Source organism: Notechis scutatus, chromosome 2, assembly GCF_049901735.1.
Source record: "Notechis scutatus isolate UNSWTSFEM ecotype Mainland chromosome 2, rNotScu1.2, whole genome shotgun sequence".
NCBI classification, from domain to species: domain Eukaryota; kingdom Metazoa; phylum Chordata; class Lepidosauria; order Squamata; family Elapidae; genus Notechis; species Notechis scutatus.
Window position 1 is genome coordinate 205,904,318 of NC_142010.1, and position 19,193 is coordinate 205,923,510.

At 35.4% G+C, this 19,193-nt stretch overlaps 1 protein-coding gene across 5 annotated transcripts in view; it reads right to left on the reverse strand.

The window, feature by feature from the left end:
• AGTPBP1 (ATP/GTP binding carboxypeptidase 1) overlaps nucleotides 1-19,193 on the reverse strand; it is a 59,740-nt gene that overhangs the window by 9,208 nt on the left and 31,339 nt on the right. For 3 of the 5 annotated variants that reach the window (XM_087957887.1, XM_087957886.1, XM_087957891.1), the window contains 10 exons: nucleotides 16,388-16,485; nucleotides 13,260-13,376; nucleotides 9,270-9,973; nucleotides 8,168-8,206; nucleotides 4,940-5,023; nucleotides 3,566-3,652; nucleotides 3,337-3,485; nucleotides 2,367-2,454; nucleotides 1,591-1,735; nucleotides 106-259 (listed from right to left, as the gene is read on the reverse strand). In XM_087957887.1, the coding sequence (XP_087814013.1) occupies nucleotides 106-259; nucleotides 1,591-1,735; nucleotides 2,367-2,454; nucleotides 3,337-3,485; nucleotides 3,566-3,652; nucleotides 4,940-5,023; nucleotides 8,168-8,206; nucleotides 9,270-9,973; nucleotides 13,260-13,376; nucleotides 16,388-16,485 (1,665 nt within the window). The remainder of the gene's footprint in view (nucleotides 1-105; nucleotides 260-1,590; nucleotides 1,736-2,366; nucleotides 2,455-3,336; nucleotides 3,486-3,565; nucleotides 3,653-4,939; nucleotides 5,024-8,167; nucleotides 8,207-9,269; nucleotides 9,974-13,259; nucleotides 13,377-16,387; nucleotides 16,486-19,193) is intronic. The other 2 variants (XM_087957889.1, XM_087957888.1) reach the window with 1 other exon arrangement.

Sequence of the window (19,193 nt, forward strand, 5' to 3'; positions counted from 1 at the left end):
GTGCCTATGAATTATTATAACTAAACAGTACAAAATCAAAAGAAACACGGGTTTTATTTGATTTGAAACTTTCTGAATATAATCAAAAGGAAAAGGCATACTTACTGAACTGACAAATGTGTTCATAGTAATTTGATTCTGGCATGGCTGTAATAGTTACTACAGGACAGTTATTCCCAGAGAGAGTCTCACATAAAAGATGTTGCCGAAAATATATCTGCTGAGGATTGTTTGTGGATTCTAATTTTTGGAGATGCATCTTCATCATGAAAAATAAGTACATAAATTCAGAGCCAATTTTATCTTTTAATAAAGCATTTTAAAATCCTAGCTAAAATATTTAATGGAATTTCTAAATTCACTCCTTATAATACTGGTAGTACATCTAATGTTTTAAGTATTGTTTAAGTATTGTCCTAGTGCAGATGCAATGAAGGAATAAAAATAATTATAGGAGCAAAAACTTACATAAAATAATGAAGCCTGAATTTATCAAACTGCATTGTTAGTAAGAAAGAGTTTATGAATTGTATAAGATATAAGCATACATTATATTAAGATATAAGCAATAGGTAACTCATAATATTGGAACTTGTAGTATCATCATTAGCAATAGTGTATAAAAATACTAAACTATTGCAAGTAAACCATCAATAAAATTCTCTATGCATTTAACCTATTAATACTACTATTATTATATATGCAAACTAAAAAAGTATGATCTGTCACTAAAGGAATCTTTAAAATATTTTATTTATTTTCAAGTCTTGCCAATTCATTGTTTCCCATTTCAATGCAAATGTTCTTTATCAGCATAAAAAGATTAAATGTTGGTAAATCCTCTCTTTCTGCCATTTAAATTTTCACTTTGCGCTGTAAAAGCCATTTTGTTGGATATTATGGGGAAGAGTTAAATACAGGTTTTCTATTCTATGAATGGATAGGAACTTCTCATTTAAAGAAAGGGATCAAGTAGATGTTCCCCTGTTTCAAATTTCCTAAAAGTCAAGTTCTCCTGACTAGTGGAAAATAACAGGCCACGGTGCGTTCCGTGCGCCTTTGGCATTTAGTCATGCAGGCCACATGACCATGGAGACATCTTCGGACAGCGGCTTTGTAACAGAAATGAGGACCGCCCCCTAGAGCCGGAAACTACTAGCATGTATGTGCAAGGAGAACCTTTACCTTTAGGGGTCTACTTTCTACATTATAAGCAATTTTATATTTGTTATTCCTATGCTGATACTACTTGATCAGATTTGTCTTTATTATATACTGCACAGTGTTGTATATATCTGAAATAAACTAGAACAAAACAAACAAAAAGCAAACAAACTTCTTGCTCTGAAATTCTTAATATGAGATCTCATTGCAAAATACTAAACCTTTTACAGTATTTGTAAAATATGTAAAAGACATTGCTTCCATAGGATTATTTAACCTCAACTTTTATTTATTTTATAATACAAAACTTTACTTTTTGAATGTTGTGATAAATACTGAGCAATATAATTATTTAAAGGTATGATCATCAAATAATGAAATTATAAGTCAAGTTATTATGAATGTATTCATATTAAAATAATTTACCATTAAAGCAGAGTAAGTATAAGGATAATGGTAAGCAAAATAGCAAACATCATCCTTATGATGGAAGGTGACGGTGAAGGTGATTGTATAATATGATTTTCCTTTTTGACCTCCTGCTGCAATTGAACTTCTTGAAAAATGATTCCTAGGAACAAAACATTTATAAAGATATATAACATGCATCATTTTATGTAGTAAATTGGTATTGGTTATTTTGAGCCAAATAATGTTTAATATCTCAGTCTTCATTTATTTATTTCAAAATGTTCATTATCAATGCAGTTAATGCATTTAAGATCTATTCTATTCTATTCTATTCTATTCTATTCTATTCTATTCTATTCTATTCTATTCTATTCTATTCTATTCTATTCTATTCTATCCTATCCTATCCTATTCTACTCTACTCTACCCCACCCTACTTTACTCTATTCTGCTCATTATTTTATCAGCTTTATCAGCTACAAAGTGCAAAGAAGATTACACTCTGGGCCTTCATGAGTCACAAGTGATGTGCCCTGTGATATATGATGTCACTATTCCCCACTGGGAATGTAATGGGAAAATTTCTAACTCTTCTTTTCTTCTGGAAGAAAGCAAGCAAAAGTTTAAAAAACAAAACAGTGACAATGAAATCTCATGCTAGTTTATCACATCTATCTTCTACTTACTGGGGTCAAAATAGGTCACACAATACTGCCATTAAAACTAGGTAGCTGCAAAATGGTTCAGGAGTACATACAGCCTGAGTGCATTAGATTTACTGTTAGCCTTACTTGTAGTAACAGATATCTGTTCCTGTACGAATCCATGAAGGCCGGCCACCCAGGGCTTCTTGAACAGAGTACATAAGGGGCTGCATACCTTCGAAAAAAATGTACACTATTAGAGAACAAAACCACCCACAGTCAGCAAAGAAATATACCTATCTATAGACATTGTTCTTAGCATCACATGGGAGGATAACTTGTGATAAGAAAGCATTATTAGAACTTGATTATTGTAGTATTCATTGTAAATTCAATATCTGAAGGTTCTTAGGGCCAGTATGTATGAGCTATTAAACTAATAGTGACAGTCAGATAACCTGGCTTCTGTCTCTTGAAAACTATGGCAACAATATACAATTACTGATCAGTACAGAAAGCCCTAGCATAATCTAGACTCTGGAGTTTAAAAATAACCCTTGTAGTAACCTCCTTTGCATTCTCTTCTGAACTGGACTACTAAAACCAGTTAGCAGCTATTATCTGGAACAGCAGAGTATTATTTAAGCAAGCTGCCATTCAGGTTGCAAGTCAAATCAACCACAGTTTGCAATCCTTGTTTGGAGTCTTGATAAAAGGACAAGCTGGTTTGATCAAATTTCTACAGCTTGGATTAATTAAAGCTTGGAGAAAAGGAAAGAGAGCATGCATATATAAAATTAAGTTTTTGTCCTTTGGATTATGGTTTGGCATAACTGACATTTCAATGCTTTCTCGGTTTCCATGCTAGGTTCTCTATCTTACTATCTGGTCCTTAGAAATCTGTAAATAATTTGTCTATCTCAACTTGATAATCTTTTTAAAATAAAAAAGCAGTTACTATATCACTTTTCCGTGCTATTACTGATATCCTGCAATTAACTGTAGTGATAAATTAACATACTGGTATTATCTACAATTGTCTAAACTACTTTTCCATGCCTGTGTTTGTACTATGTGTGTCCTTTTTTTTCCAAGAGAAAAGTAAATTAACTCTTACCATAATTAAACTGACTGTTTGTCTTTTCACAGTTGATTATATTAAATCGGTAGGCACTGCCTGTTCGCATTCCACTGACTTCAAAATAAAACCACTGGTGATAATGATTGCTGTTTATATCAGAATTCAGAATGAGATCATACTCATTTCTAAAAATGAGCAGAAATAAATAAGTTACAAAATTCAGGCAACTGATCTATAATGATTAAATAAAATAACAATATCTTACTTTCTGATCTGAATAACTTTCCGTAAATTTCCTGATTCAAATTTGGAGTTAAACTTCAAGACATCTCCTTCATCAGGCACTAAACAACTGGAAAATAAAATAAAATTACAATGATTTAAAAATGATTTATTTTGTTGTACTGAATTTGAATTTGAAGAAGACTAATTGGGGAAGAATACAAATGAACCAGAGTGCCAAGTCTTGTATATTAAATTGGTTTAAATTATACTAAGAGTTCCCCAACATAGTTAATGTGAGCTAATAAAAATATAAACTGTAAGCATGTTTTCTATGTTACAGGAAAGTGGGACTTCATCACATAAAAATAATTCAGATTTCTAGCATCAATATAACTATCAGCAATTATACAGTATAGGCATTTTTTAAATTTTTTCTGTCACTGAATTTTCTTGTTTTTTCCTAGGCTCAAACCTTGTTATATTTGCATTAGGAAGATAAAACGTTAAGTATTTTCAATTCAGTGAAATCTCATCATAAAGTTCCTTGGTATAAGATACCTGACATACAGTAGTTCAAGTTTGTATTTTCATCAATTTATGCCATCTTTTGTGAACATTGTGCAAATGGCATGATGTGCTTATTGGCTTCATTAGAAAAATGGCAAAAATCATTCCTTTCTCCCTATAGTCATTAGACATTCATTATCCCTCCTTTTCATCAATAAGTCTGTTAAAACAAGCATTACATCCACTACTGTGAATAGAACAAATTGTTTCCAGCTCTGCTCTTCGAAACTGTTCTGCGGTATTAGATATTCTTGTCTATGAATATGAAAGCAGAAGGAGGAACAAAAGGAAACATTGGCTATTATTTTATTTTATTTAATACATTTAGTTTAAAATTTGCAATTTTAATCCAAGAATTCTTGATTTTAAAAAAAACTGAATTTCTCATTCCCTGGTTGAATGACAGCAGAAATGTTCTTCTCAGTAATGTTCAATAGTGCTTGTGAAGATTAGTACTACTCGTTGATGGATTGGAATAATGTTCTCCCCGCCCACCCCACAGGACATTTATAATTCATAGGATACAAAACAGTTCCCTAAAACTAAAAAATCCTGAAAGCTGTGTATTGAAATACAATGAACCCTGGTTTTTTAATTAATAAAGTTACATTTAGTTTTAATATTTACTGTGTACACATTATTAAAATTATTTGATCTTAAAGATATAATACTCTACTTCTAGCAAGTTTTGGACTTTTATAACTTTATACTGTAAATAGCCAAGGTAATTGTCATACTCCCATTAATTTTTAACTTTTGCTAAATTATTGAATTTAAAATGGGAAAGTAATCATTATGGAATAGGTGAATAACCATTATGAAATAAAGATCTTCATATAAAACTTACCTGAGATTATCAAGATCATATACAACTCTGTCTATAATATCATTAGGATGAATAAGCCTTTCAATATCTTGGGCAATTTTTGTCCTATTTAGAAAAGGAAGTAAGATGCCATATTTCAAAACTTTTACTGTACAGTGCCACATGTAGAATCAGTGCACAAGGAAAGAAAGAAGAGTTTGAAAGTCAAGTTTCTACTTTAATACACAGTATTATTTGTGGAACTTGCCACAATTATTTTCTGAATGGAAAGAAAATGGCTTGTACATAACACATTGAGGCTTTGAGACCCAATGTTTGGTTTCCTTATTACAGGAAACATGCACATTATGTATTAGCATTTAATGATTATTTCAATTAGTATTAGTAACTAAAGCTAGTTCAGGTTTGAAAATAGGTTATGTTAAAAATTCATGCGATTATAGTTTGAATACATTGCAGTGATTGGGTTAGAGTGCAAACCTCTCACCTCTGGAAATTTCTAATTAAATATGATGACCCTCTCAATAGAAAAAGAGAGAGGTGCTTTATTCAGCTAGGTTACCATGCTACAGGAACTACTGTACTAAATATCTGAATATAATACATATGAGAGAAAAACAATTTGCAGGTAGGTGAGTATCTGTGTGTTTATGTATACGTCCATAGACCGAGTGTCCTACAAGACATGTTAACCATGTAGAAATTTTCCTGAAGATCACTAACAAGCTGAAATGCCTATGCTGAAAAGTTGAATAGAACAAATTGTAGTCCTTTCAAGAGCTACACAGGAAACAATGCATCTCACAAAGCAATAAAAGAGCACTGTACATTGAAATGTTTTTGATAGAAATAGTCTATGTTACTTGTTGTAATGACGAGGCAGTCGAGGTGTTTGATCATGATCAACTGATTCATGATGAACTTTATTGGAGTCTAGTCTTGCATTTATACACATTTTAGTTATCCTCCAACATTGGTTAACTTTGGTTTCTGCTTGACTTTCGTTATTGTTCAGCATAGTAACTAACACAATTAATGATCTCTAGTCAAAGTCCAACATATGTTTACTTCCTCTCTCTAATCCTCCTTTAGATGAGTAACTTTGTTTGCCTGAGTTGTATTTGCTTGGAAACATTCTTTTCTCTGAGGTTTGCCATCCAAGATAAAGACATTCCTGCAACTCTACAGTTACTATTAGGAAAACTGCCTGTATATTGACTAACAGATAGCTTCTCATAATTTGAAATGTATTGCATGTATTTCTTGCATCTCAATCAAAATGTTAAGCTACATCTGGACCTGTAACAGACTATATTTGAAAGCACAGTCTCTCTTAAAGTTGTCATAGCGCATATTCATAATGTCTGAAGTTTTCTCAAGTATCAACTTGGAATGACTGACCATGGATTATCTCAAGGAAAATCTTGTTAAAATAAATTATTTCTAAATATTTCATTTCATATATTTCATACTTTTTATTCAAATAGTTCATTTAAAAGGTGTGGGAACCCTTGCTACCTCCAAAATACTTAATGCACATTTTTTTTTGGAGGGGGGGGGGTTTCTAAGACTTTGAATCCTAAAGATATTTCAAATATATTCAAAATATTTGTTTTCTAGCCTAAGAATAGTAATGCTACAATATAATATGAAAAGTCCTTAGGTTTCCCATCAATCACAATCCTCCATTGTTAGAATTACTTATTTATATGGGAAATGTTTATGACCATACATAATTATCAAAAAGCAGAGAACTGTACTTCAGCAAAGAAAAATATCTTAATTAATATGTGTCCAAATTATTTTCACATAATTCATTTAAGCTTAGCCATGGGATAAAGAAGATATCCCAAACATAATGTACATATAGAATGGAATGGCAATCTGGCAATAAGAACACCATGCTATCCCAATTGCAAACTATTATTAAAACAATTAATAGAGACAGCAATCAGGATGAAAAAAATTATTTGAATTTGTTCACACTAAGCGACTTGTCCATCCATGTTAAAAAAAAATAGAAAGCATTTCATCTTATTTGTCCAAATTCATAGACTTTACAGCAAGTAAGGGTTTAACATGGCCCACAGGAAAATTGTTTTAGTAATAAAATCAAGAGATATTTTACTTCTTTGAATGTCCTCATTTAAGCAGATTCATGCAAAAGGCACATTCAGAATTTAAAATACAACCACTGACATTTTCAGGACAAGATTATGAAAAAAGATTTATTTCTCCTTATTTCAAGACTAACTAAAATTCAACAATTGTGGAAATATTTCTGATGCTGTACTTGTATATTAAATGAACGTTAGAGTTCTCCTTCACTTAAGTTATCATGAGTGACACATTCCCATGAATTCTATCTGCCTGGTCACTCAGCAAAACAAAACCATTTCAAATACAAAGCAGGAAATATACGGCAGCTCTCCACCTGATTTATTCTACAGCTAATTCTATTTTCTCCTCATTTTTCAAAACCAATTTATATTTTTAACCAAAACAGTAAAGTGAATCGTGCCCAATTTTATGACCTTTCTTTTTTACCACAGTTAAGTGAATAATTGCAGTTAAGTGAATCATGTGGCTGTTAAGGAAATCCAGCTTCCCCCATTGACTCTGTCTGTTGGAAGCTGGCTAAAAAGGTTATTAATGATGATCATGTGATCCTGGGATGCTGAAAATATCATAAATACATGCCAATTGCCAAGCATCTGAATTTTGATCATTGTGACCCTGGGGATACTGTAAGTGTGAGTACCAGCTATATAAGTTACTTTTTTTCAGTGCCACTGTGATTTCAAATCATTGTTTAACGAACCGGTTGTAAGCTAAGGACTATCTGTAGCATTAAACTTAGATAGGATCTGAAATATGAATCTCAATTCTATTATTTCTCTGTAGCCATCCTGCAATTATATTTCTTTACAATGATACTTACAAATGTATCAATTTAGCCTATGACTTATGCACAAGCACAACTCTGAAATTACTATTGGATTATGTATTATTATAGCACTAACTTTAGTGATAATTTACATATGTTAAATCTATTTTTAGGAGTCATTTTGATTGAGAAAGGAAGAATAATTATGAATCTCTGGATGAACTCCCCCTACCTCCAAAATCAATTTAGAAAGCAAGGTTCAAGGAAAATGCACACACCCATTCACTGCCAACTATTGCCAAAAAAAGGAGTATAAGAGACCCCGATGTTATGGAGAAATATTCAATATTTCTTTCACATACATCAGAGTTCGCATGTGACTGGCAGCCATTCTCTTCTTCCTTGTGGAAGAAAAGGAATAAAACATGAGATTATGCAGTATCTGAGAATTCTAAACATTCTATATTCTTTGATGCAGATGATAATATTTTTCAATATAACAAAGCATTTTACAGGTTTGAAAGTGATTTAGCGTTTTATCTCAATAAACTACACAACATCCATATAAAAAGGTTACAATCTCACACTAATACACACACACACACACACACACACACACACTAATATTTAGAATGTTCCATTGCAAATACTCAAAATGATTAGTTATTTAAATGTTAAAATACATAAAATGGTAGGAAAAAGTTTCATAGATGTATTACTGAAACTCTCCTCTTTGTTTTCTTGTAACCTTAAATTGGGCAAAATGGTGCATGACAAGGCAACAATTTTTGAGTCAATGTTCTTCAAATGGGCTAACTTAAAGGGAGCATCTAAAATCCGTAAACCATTTTTGTGGGGTTGAAATTTAGCAAAGCTGTGGTCACTTCACCACAGTCATATGATCATCATTTCCAAACTCCTTGCCAACTTCCCACACAGAAAGTCAAAGGAGAAGCTGGCAGGAAATTGGAAGTTGCTGTTGCTCCCTCTAATCTTTTGCTCGCCTGGGATCATTTCGTTTCTCTGTTTAGGTAAGGAAATATCTCAAAAACAATGACCCAACAGGTCAGAGTGTCTAGAAATATAAAGAATTCTGCATTCACAAAACATTCTCATATATTACCTAATAATACAGTATTTTTCTTTAAGGACAGGCAAATCAAAGAAGTCGAATCCAAAATTTCTGAAAGGAATTTCATAATTAAGTGGGACCTTTTACTTTCCCTTCAATTTTTTCTTCAACAATTTGAAGTTCATCTGAAGGGATATGTTGAGAAGAACTGCAGGGCTGGAATGGATGAACACTGCCTGTCTTTCCTTCATTTACAGCATCAATCTTGGATCCAAATATATTCCATTAATAACTGTTATATTTGAATTTAGTAATATTAATTTTACTGTGAATGATACACACTATATTAAATCATTCTCTAAACATGTTTGAGGGGGGAAATTTGAACTTACCTCTGTACACCATATGGTCTGTCAAGGATAGGTTCTTTAAATGGAGGTGGAATATGTCCAAAATAATCAGGATAAGCGACTTCTGAATATTCAGGAACAGATCTAGTATTTTTCACTGTTTCAATATAGAGTTCTGGATCATGCAATTGTATTGTATCAGGCACTTCAATGGTTACTTGCTCTCCTATAGAAACTGAACAAGATACGTCTTCTTCTTCAGGATCAGGTCCAGAACAGCATAGTTTTCCCAGCTGGACAGACCGTCCCTCAAACAAAACACTTCCACATGTTGGAACATGTTGAAAAGGTTTATTACAGGTAATTTCACTAAAGCTAGTTTTACATTCGTTTTTTGTCACGGTCTTAGAAATATTGGACTGTTCACTTTTGGAGGTATTTTGAAGTGAAATTCGCTCAAAGTCTCTTACAATTTCATGATTCAGGCACTGGCATGATGGAAGCAATTTCAAATGATCATCTTGATGCTGCAAACTATTATCCATGATACCATCATTTTTTACCAATCCCAAAAAGCCTGGTCTTCTATTACAGTCTTCACTTTGTAGATTACTCTCCTTCACAGGAAGTTGCATCGTGTCATTTGTTAAGGATGGTTCCTCTCCAGCAGTTGGAACAACAATAGGTCCTCCTGGAGCTGAGTTGTTCGAAAAAGACTTTGGTTCCTTTGAAATGAGGTCACATTCCTTAATATTAAAGAAAGAAAGAAATGCCGGATACTTGTTAGAGATTACAATATGAAATGTTGAAGAAAGAGCATTGAAGGATCTGATCCAGATAGGAATAAACCATGGAGAAATGGAAACAAATGGTATAACTTCCTTTTGAAGAAGCTAAATATGAAGAGGAAAAAAAAAGAATTACAATGTCAGGATGAGTTTAAATGCTAATATTGAAAGTGATATGGTTCACTTTATATGACTTATCAGATCAAATAAACATTTACCCAATCTGAATCCAAATTCTAATTTCAGATTGATTAGATACTATGAAGTCAGAAGAGAGTCAATTTGGTGTAGTGGTTAGGGCATCAGGCTAGAAATTGAGAGACCATGAGTTCTAGTCTCCCTTGCCAAGAGAGTGACTTGTCCAGGAAGACTCCAAAAATTGGAGACAACTCAACAGAAGAGAATAAAATCAAGTCAAATATGGAAATTTCAGAAGGGTAAAAATATATCTGCTCGTGATTACTAACAATCATGGATACAAATTTCGTACCTCAACAAAATTGACAAAGATTACCTTTATGCAAGTATAACATAGGACTGGAAGAAACTTTGGAGGTCTTTGTCCAATCTCCTGCGCAAGGAAGGAGCCCCCTGCTCAATTTTTTTGATATTCTGAATTGAATAAAGCAGCAATACCATACACAAACCTGCTCAGCTTTAATTCTGGTTCAATTTTCTATGAGGTTTGTGTGAGTGCCTGCACACATTTCAATTAATGTGAACTTGTTGGAAATAAAGTGCATAACAATTGACAGATTTTCATGAATTGATTTAGCCATCCTCATAGGCAATATTTAACTATTTTTGTGTGTGCGTTTCAAGCTTAATTATCTTTGTTTTGTGATTCCCAACACAAATATTAATTATATTAACAAGTCTGTTAATACTTTATGTTCTTACGGTATTATGATAGTTGAGGAGGCATTTTCAGATACTTCAATTCTTTAGTCCATAGTATTCACTTTAAAACTGTTTTTTTTCCAGTACAGATATGCTATTGACTTAAATTAAATCATGGATTCCATTAAATAACAAAAAATATCAGATACCTTAGAAGCAGCCATGACAACTGCCCACTTTTGAGCTATCAAAACATGTTTAAGTTGAAGATACTGCCACAATTGTAAACCAGAAAAATCAAATTCTGTTTCAAACTGAGAAAAATCCTTCATACGATTTGAACTGATTTCAACTGATTTGAAGCAAGTATTCCAGCTTTCACACAGTTTCCAATATAACATTTTACCATCTAATTTCAAAGTAAAATTCTCCCAAAGAGTTTAAAATCCATAATGTATCTATGAAACTTCAGCTTGTATCCCAATAAAGTACAAAGATTTCTCTCAGCATGCATTCCTACAAATCACTGTACATTCTATTGCATATTTATCCAAGAATCTGCTATCACCTTGATGGAGATAGAATATAAAATCTCAAGTATTTAATCTAATCAGCAGAGATCACAAAACCCAACTCTTTGCAAAACACAGCTCATATTAATATTTGTAGTTCAGGGTTGAACTGTTGTGTCATCAGTGCTAGAAAGAAATGAAGTTGGTCTCTGTTCATATACAAGTGGCTTGTTCTGGACAAGTTGGGAATGTTCCTGCTTGATTAGGTTGTTGTTTACTGAGTTGATAGTTCCTTGATTAGGGTATACTTTACTGCTTGATGTTTATTTCTGCATATCTGAGTGTTGATTGATATAAGGAAATGTTTTGGTCTTTTTATTTTCTGTTTGGCTTTTTGATTGTCTCTTTTGAGTGATATATAGATATTGTTAATTCCTATCTGCCTGTTGATGACAGATTTGTCTGAGTGCCAGGCTTCCAGGAATGCTCTAATATTTTTGGACTGGCTTGGTCTAGGGTGTTCAGAATTTCCTAGTTGAAACTATGGCTAAGTCTGTCCATTAATTTCCTCATTTTTTTCTGACTTCACGTTGGTGTTCATGGATGTGCTCTGCTAGTCTTCTACCTGTTTGCATTACACAGTGGTTGTTTTAGTTCTTACATTGTAGATGATTCCTGCCTTTTTTTTCTGGGGCTGCTGGGTATTCTGGTTTTCCTAGGAAGTTTTGGAGAGCTTTAGTCAATATGTGTGCTATAGTGATGCCATGTGGTTGTAATAGACTGTAACAATTCATTGGTGGTTTCTGAGATGTTTTTGATGTATGGCAGTATTATCCTTTGTTGGCTGTGCTATATTAGGTTCACTAATCAGGCACTTTTTGATAAAGTTGCATGGATAGTCGTTTTGCTGGAAGATGTTATATAGATGATCTTTTTCCTTTTTCTGATGTTCAGGGCTGATGCAGCTTCTCTTGTAGGAAGTTGGGTTGTTAGTTTGACAGTGGAGCACTTAGTTGGCACGGGTAGTTTTGCGATAAACTTGTGTTTCTAATTTGCCATCATTGCCTCTGCTGATAAAGAGATATCCAAGAAAAGTAGCATATTGTTGTTTTCTTCTTTCCTTGTGAATGTTATTCCTTTCAAAATGTGATAGTTTTATGCATTTTCTCTAGCTGGTCATTTTTATGATGACAAAGGTATCATCTATATACCAAATTCATTCATATGGACTGTATATATGGCAGTGTTATAGATTCTAAGCATTGCATTAGTCTCTGCTGTGAGTCCTAAAAGTGGTGATCCCATGGGCGTTCCTTTGATTTGTTGATATAGTTGTCCATTGAATTTAAAGTATGTGGTTAAGCAAAGGTTGATGAGGTTCATGATTCTTGTATTTGGTCGGGTCAAGTGTGGTGTGTAGTAGTGCTGTTATGGATGTAATTCTGCATCTATGGATGTAAAGAGTGCTGTGACATCAAATGAGACACTGGTTTTATCTATGGTTGTGTCTTTGGTTCTTTGGGGGCACTGTAGTGGGAGTTGATGGGAGTATTTGCTTCCCTCTATTAGGTGTCTAAGCTTTTCTCTGGTAACAATACAATTGGATGAAGAGATATGACTGGCTTGTGTGGGAGGACAGGTCCATTGCTTTTCATTTGCTGTTGTTCTTCTTTAATAATTTAACCTTTAAGGTCGCTAAGAATTCTCTTGATATATTATAGCCGAAAGAATGTTGGCAAGATTTGTTCCAGTTAATTTTACACCCAGAATGCTTTCCAAAACATTCTATTATCCATGTAAAATTAGGCAGAGAAGTGGCACAGTTAACTAAAATTATCAAAACATCACTGGCAAATTAAAACAACTAGATTTCAAAATAGCAGCATCCTTACCTGAAAATCCTCTGAGAGTTCTGGGAAAAAATGTTCATACATTCTCAAATCTTCTACTGGTCGTCCCAATTCCTGCTTTGGTTTCAGTTTATTGATATCTGTCTCAATGTCATCGTTCTAAAAAAAATGTCCATAAGCATAATTAAAAATCTTTACTTCTGCTGACTGCCGGCTGCCTGCATTTTGGCAGTTCGAATCTCACCAGGCTCAAGGTTTACTCAGCCTTCCATCCTTCCAAAGTTGGTAAAATGCGGATCCAGATTGTTGGGGCCAATATGCTGACTCTGTAAACTGCTTAGAGAGGGCTGTAAAGCATTGTGAAGCGGTATAAAAGTCTAAGTGCTATTACTATTGTTCTATGCTAACAGAGGAAAAACATCAAAACTTCTGACTGATTGATGGAAACTGGTTACAACACACTGTGGGTTTTTCCTATCTTTGAATCAGCAGAAAAGCCTCACCAGGATAACATTGGCTCCTTCCTCATTACTGATCCCTATTCTGCCTCTATCATCCCATGATAAACTATTCTGATGTCAGAATATATTGATCTTTGACTATAATAAAATTTAAGGGAGTGGAATAAGGGAGAAAACATATTGTAATACCAATGTAATTAAGAAGGACTGAAGCTACCTCACTCAAGCTGGTAAAAGATGAAGGCAGCTTCAGATAGCCAAAAAAAAAGTGCAACACTTGTTTAAGCTGTGGTTAGGTAATACATGTAGAACGGAGAGATGCACCTCCTAAAAATGGGCCCTCCTGGGTTTCAGGTGTTGCACCAATGTCATGAGCTGATGCAGCACAACCAGATTCGAGATCGTTTTATGAGGTTCAGTTGTAGGAATCAGTTAGGACTGCTTGTTTACCTTCCTCTCTGCATATCTATGGAGATTCTCAGTCATCCAGGTCACGGTTGTCCCAAAGGTGCTTTTTCAAGAGGCAACTGGACTTTCTTGGAGACGTTTTGCTTTTCAACAGCTGAAGAAGCTTCTTGAATGAGAAGCAAAATACCTCCAAAGAAAAAACAAGAGCGTTCAGTTGCCTCTTGAAAAACACCTTTGGGACTTCCTCTTTGCAGTGTAGCAGTACTCCTGTCCAAACTTCTCAACTCTATGGTCAGGATGATAGTGGAGTACACCAGGATTATGTTCTGTGTCCAAAGAAACTGTCTTTTTTGGGTACGTAGTCAGATGTGGCAGAAGAGTTCACAGTAAGTGTGGATCTGATCCAATTTATTGAGGGCCCAATCTGCAACCTGTACAGATTCTCCAATTAGGAATCCTACATAACTTGCTGGCTTACTGGGGAGCTTCGTGAAATCAAAAGAAGACACTAGAGCTGTACTTGGTGAAAAATGAATAATTAGATGGGCCAGGCACATGTAAGGCCTTTATTAGGACTTGCCTTGTGACTATAAGAGCAGTGAAATGAGCTTACTTCTCCACTCTTACTCCATCAGGAAAGAACCAGTTGGCTGACCAGGTCCCATTTGGATAACAAGGAACCAGGGGAGCCCTTGCAGGGCTGCTCTGAAGAATAGTCTCAGCATGGTTATAGCACCCAAGAAGTTGGGTCCAAGTGGTGATTATGCCTCATTGTGAAAAGGGATAGTGGCATCTGCCATGAAGGAGTTGTTGGCACACCCCTTTCTCAAGAGGCTGTTCTTGAACCTGATAGAGATGGATAATTTTTGTTCACTCTTCATTCTTCCCTTTTTAGAGAAAAGTGCTAAGAAAGCATTAGACACTCAGCTTCAAGGGGCCTTGGATGAAGTGGATTTTTGCCCCCCTTCCAACAGCGTTCAAACCAGGTTATATATTGAGATGGCATGGGTTACACTTGTAAATTATCTCCGGGAGCTTCAGGGTGTATCCATACAGATAAAGTGACTATCTATCTTCTAATAAAGGGAGGGGATTTAACCAAGCACTGTCAGCCTGCCTTTGGTGAGGCAGTTGCTTGCCACAAGAAATCTGCTTCTCAAAGTTGCACACAGCAGTTTCCTTGCAAAACTTTAGGAAGAAGGCCAGCAGCTGTCTTGCGAAAGGGCAGGCTGGGCACACTTCATCAGTATGAGGAAGAAGACAGGGGGTCAGCTGGGGTGGTCGAGTACAGGGTGGCAGGGAGTTCAGTTTGCAGTACAGTGAAGATGGCTGCAGCTGAGGTTTTGTACCACGCTGTTGGGCTAGGCTGGCTGGGTCTTTGTTTTGTTAGGCTGGGGCAGCTGCAGTTTTGTGCCACATTGCTGGGTTGGAGTGGCTGTGGCTCTGCACCACTGAGCGGAGGGGGCTGCATGCTGTGACTCTGGGGCTATGCCATCCATTTGTGTGATCCATTTGCTTTCAGAGATAAAGCATAACTGGACAAAAGTCTGGCTTTTTGTGTAACTGAAGTAGTTGAAAAATAACACAAACAGAACTTTTCATATTTAGCACGTCAGCAAGTCATATTTAGCAAAAGTCCCCAATTTCCCCAAAGCTTTGCTTAACATAACATTGTGAAAGCCCACAAGGCTGCTGAACTCAGGAACTGGAAGTAACCATGTTACTGTAAACAAAGGTGGACATGGAAAATGACTGATGGTGTAAGATAACTGAGTAATCAAAAATGTACTTCTTATTTCCTTTTATACTTCCTTAATAGAAATGTATACAATTTTGTCCTTTTTTTGGTAAAATTTAACAGAAGGAACGCCCCGACCTAGTCTGAGGTCGTGAGATGTATAAAAGTGTTGTCTCAGGAAGAGCTGGGGGTTCAGAATTTGTTATATTAATACTCTGAACACTTTGCACAAATAAAAAAAACCTGTATTCTCCAACCTTTCGTGGTCTTGTGTCCTGATTTGGAAGCAAGAATTGCTGCAACGTAACTACTCAGGCAGATTCTTTGCTTTTTAAAAAATATTATTGAATTTGATAAAATGAAGTAAGAAGCAGAGATACAGAAGGAGATAAATTTCGTAGGCCTGTGTAGTTTTGTGAAACACTGCAATCCCAAATGTACTTATTGTTAAAAAAAAAATCCATGTAGGTTTTCTAGTGTCCTAATAAGCAACTTTTCTGAAGAGTAAAAATAATATTTTTAGAATTAAGAATGTATGTTATTTCTTCAAAAGTATTACTAACCTTAAAATGTTGATCTATGTCATCTTCATTATCATTTTCAACCTCAGATTCTGTGTCGATGTCATCATTGTCATCACTTTCATCTACTACGTCATCCACTGTGATATAAAATGCTCTATAAGTAGGGCAGATGTACGTTTTCTACAATATGTATATCCCAGAAAAGAAATGATGCATGTGAAACTTCTCACTCATCAACTGGAACCTAATACTACATAAAAACTTAACTTTCCGTGACACCAGGTGCTGTATATTTAATTATATAGATTCTTAGGTAACAAACAGGCTTATTTAATATTTTACCCAGGAGGTTCATTAGGTAGACTACAGAATGACAGTGTTTACATATATTAAATTCTTCATTAATAGTTCATTCTTAGAAAACTTATTTTGAGAACCTGGAAGCGGTCCTAAAGTGGATGAGATAGAGATAGAACTTGTGAAAACTGGAACACAACAGCTTTTATGTCCTGCTCATTGAAGATACATCAATTTGTGTTCAGCAGTTCTATCTCCTTGCAATACACCCTGCCAGATATACTGCAGGAAGACAGAGGGTCCCAGAATCCCCCCAAAATGTTTTATGTGGAGGAAAATAATATTTGACTGACCTTACTCCCCCACCCCCACTCCATATAGACTGATGCTTCTCTCAATCCAAGCCAGAATTAACAGACTGTAACTATTAAAATTCTTTGTTTACTTATTTTGGCACCTAGCAGTATTTTAATACAGACTGTCCATTTGAAAAAAAATCTTGAAAGTGAGCATTTTATACCAGGATCAGCCCTATCACATACAATAGTATATGGGCTAAATGCTGGCAGTGAAATAGCCAAAAGTTGGCTGTACAATTTCAGCCCATATTATTCTAATTTTATGGAAGGAATTGGACCAATTTCCCTCTGCTTTCTTTTGCCACATTCCCATATTTAACATTCTCCCCCAGGCCAAAAAAACAGGTCAAAGAAGGGAAGGGAGGGAGCAGAGGGCACACAGGGGGGAGATGGGACCTACTACTGGTCCTTCAGTGTGATAATCCCCCATTGGGTCTCCAGACCAATTGGCACAGCCAAGTTCTTAAGCTCTTGTGGAAAGTAAGAGAGTTGCAGCTGACTTCACTGGGGTGGGGGTGGGGGGAAGATATGTTCCAAAGATGGGCACCATGGCAGAGAACACTCTTCTCTGGGACCCCACTACCAGAATTCCCTGGCCAACGGGGAATTCACAGTATGCCTCCTCTGCTAATGAGGAGCGGGCCTGAGCCATTGGGGTGGGAGACTTCGTTGAAGTCTTGGATCTTGAAGCTCAATGCACCGAAAGCTATTCGGTCTTGCCAGGGTTCAGCTAAAGCCTATTGTCCAACATTCAGGCCCCCACAGCTTCCAGACATGCTTACCAAGTGCCAAGTTTTTCAAGTGACATGATCCCACAAGCAGGAAAGACAGACATGAATGCTGTCATCACAGTGCTGCCCGCTAAGCTTTCTGCAATGAGGCTTACCTAAGGCCAATGTTCTTAACATTTCAGAAACAGGCAAAGATAATCCTCTTGAACCAGGCACGTTAATAGTTTATTTTAAGCCTCTATCCTGTGCTAATTATTGTGTTTTATTGTCAAGTACTTACAATTACTGTTGTCTACTATCTAATTTATCTACAATACATGTCTATATTTATTTATTGCTGTCTCATTTCATTTTATTGCACAGAAAAAGCATATTTTCTGTAAGATGAGTAGAAACATAGTCCATCTTTTTAGCTGACATAACTTCAAGCTTCAAGAGTTATAGGATTCCAAAAGCATGTAGTTTCTACATTTGAGAAGCAAGACAGCCTTCTCTTTACTGTAGACCAGGGGCCCCCAACCTCTGGGCCGTAGCCTGCTAGTGGGCCGTGAGCTATTTGCAACCAGGCTGGAAATGGAGGGTGTGCATGCATGCACGTGCATCCCCACTTGTACGAGCAGCAGGTGAGCATTTGCATGCATGTTCCATTTGTGTGAGGGGCGGACACGCATGCAAAGTGGAGTTTTACATGCACACTCTTCCTGTCCATTCATGCAGAACCCCCACCCCCCATGCCGGACAGGTTGGGGAACTCTGTAGACAGTTACCTTTCATATATGAGCGCAAAAACACATTGCACAATCTGTTTTTAAAAAACTGCACAGAGTATCAAAGATGATACTTTCCTTTTTACATTTTTGATTTATAATATAACTGTTTTATTTGATTCTTTACATAGGACAAATATATTAAGATAATGTTTTAAAATTTGAAGGTTACTACTCACTAGTAGTATATTACTAGAGGTATTACTCACTAACAAAACTCTAACTATTTTGGGGTAATTTTGCTCCTCCCACTGCAATGCCATATGGCATCGCTCTTACTACTACTGAGAAACATTCCCACCCCAATATCCAGAAAGATTGGGGGGAGGGGTGACAAGGAGGAAGTTGGTTCTATTTCCCTTAATAAAACTAATACTACAAATAAAACAGGTTGATATTTGAGTTTAAGAATTTAATTTTGGTCAGTAGAACAAAATTAAAATTATGATAAACATTTTAGTTTTATAGCAATCATACAATACATGAATGCATATTACTTTTTTTAAAAAGATCTATTATTTTACAAGAGAGAATTTTTATTGTGATATTAGGATTTTAGAAACAGGCATCAAATACCCAAATTAGAGCAAAGGCCACAATGTTGCCTTCAGACATTGTGGGTGTTTCATCACTGGAGGTTTTTAAGAAGAGACTGGACAGTCACTTGTCTGAAATGGTATAGGATCTCCTG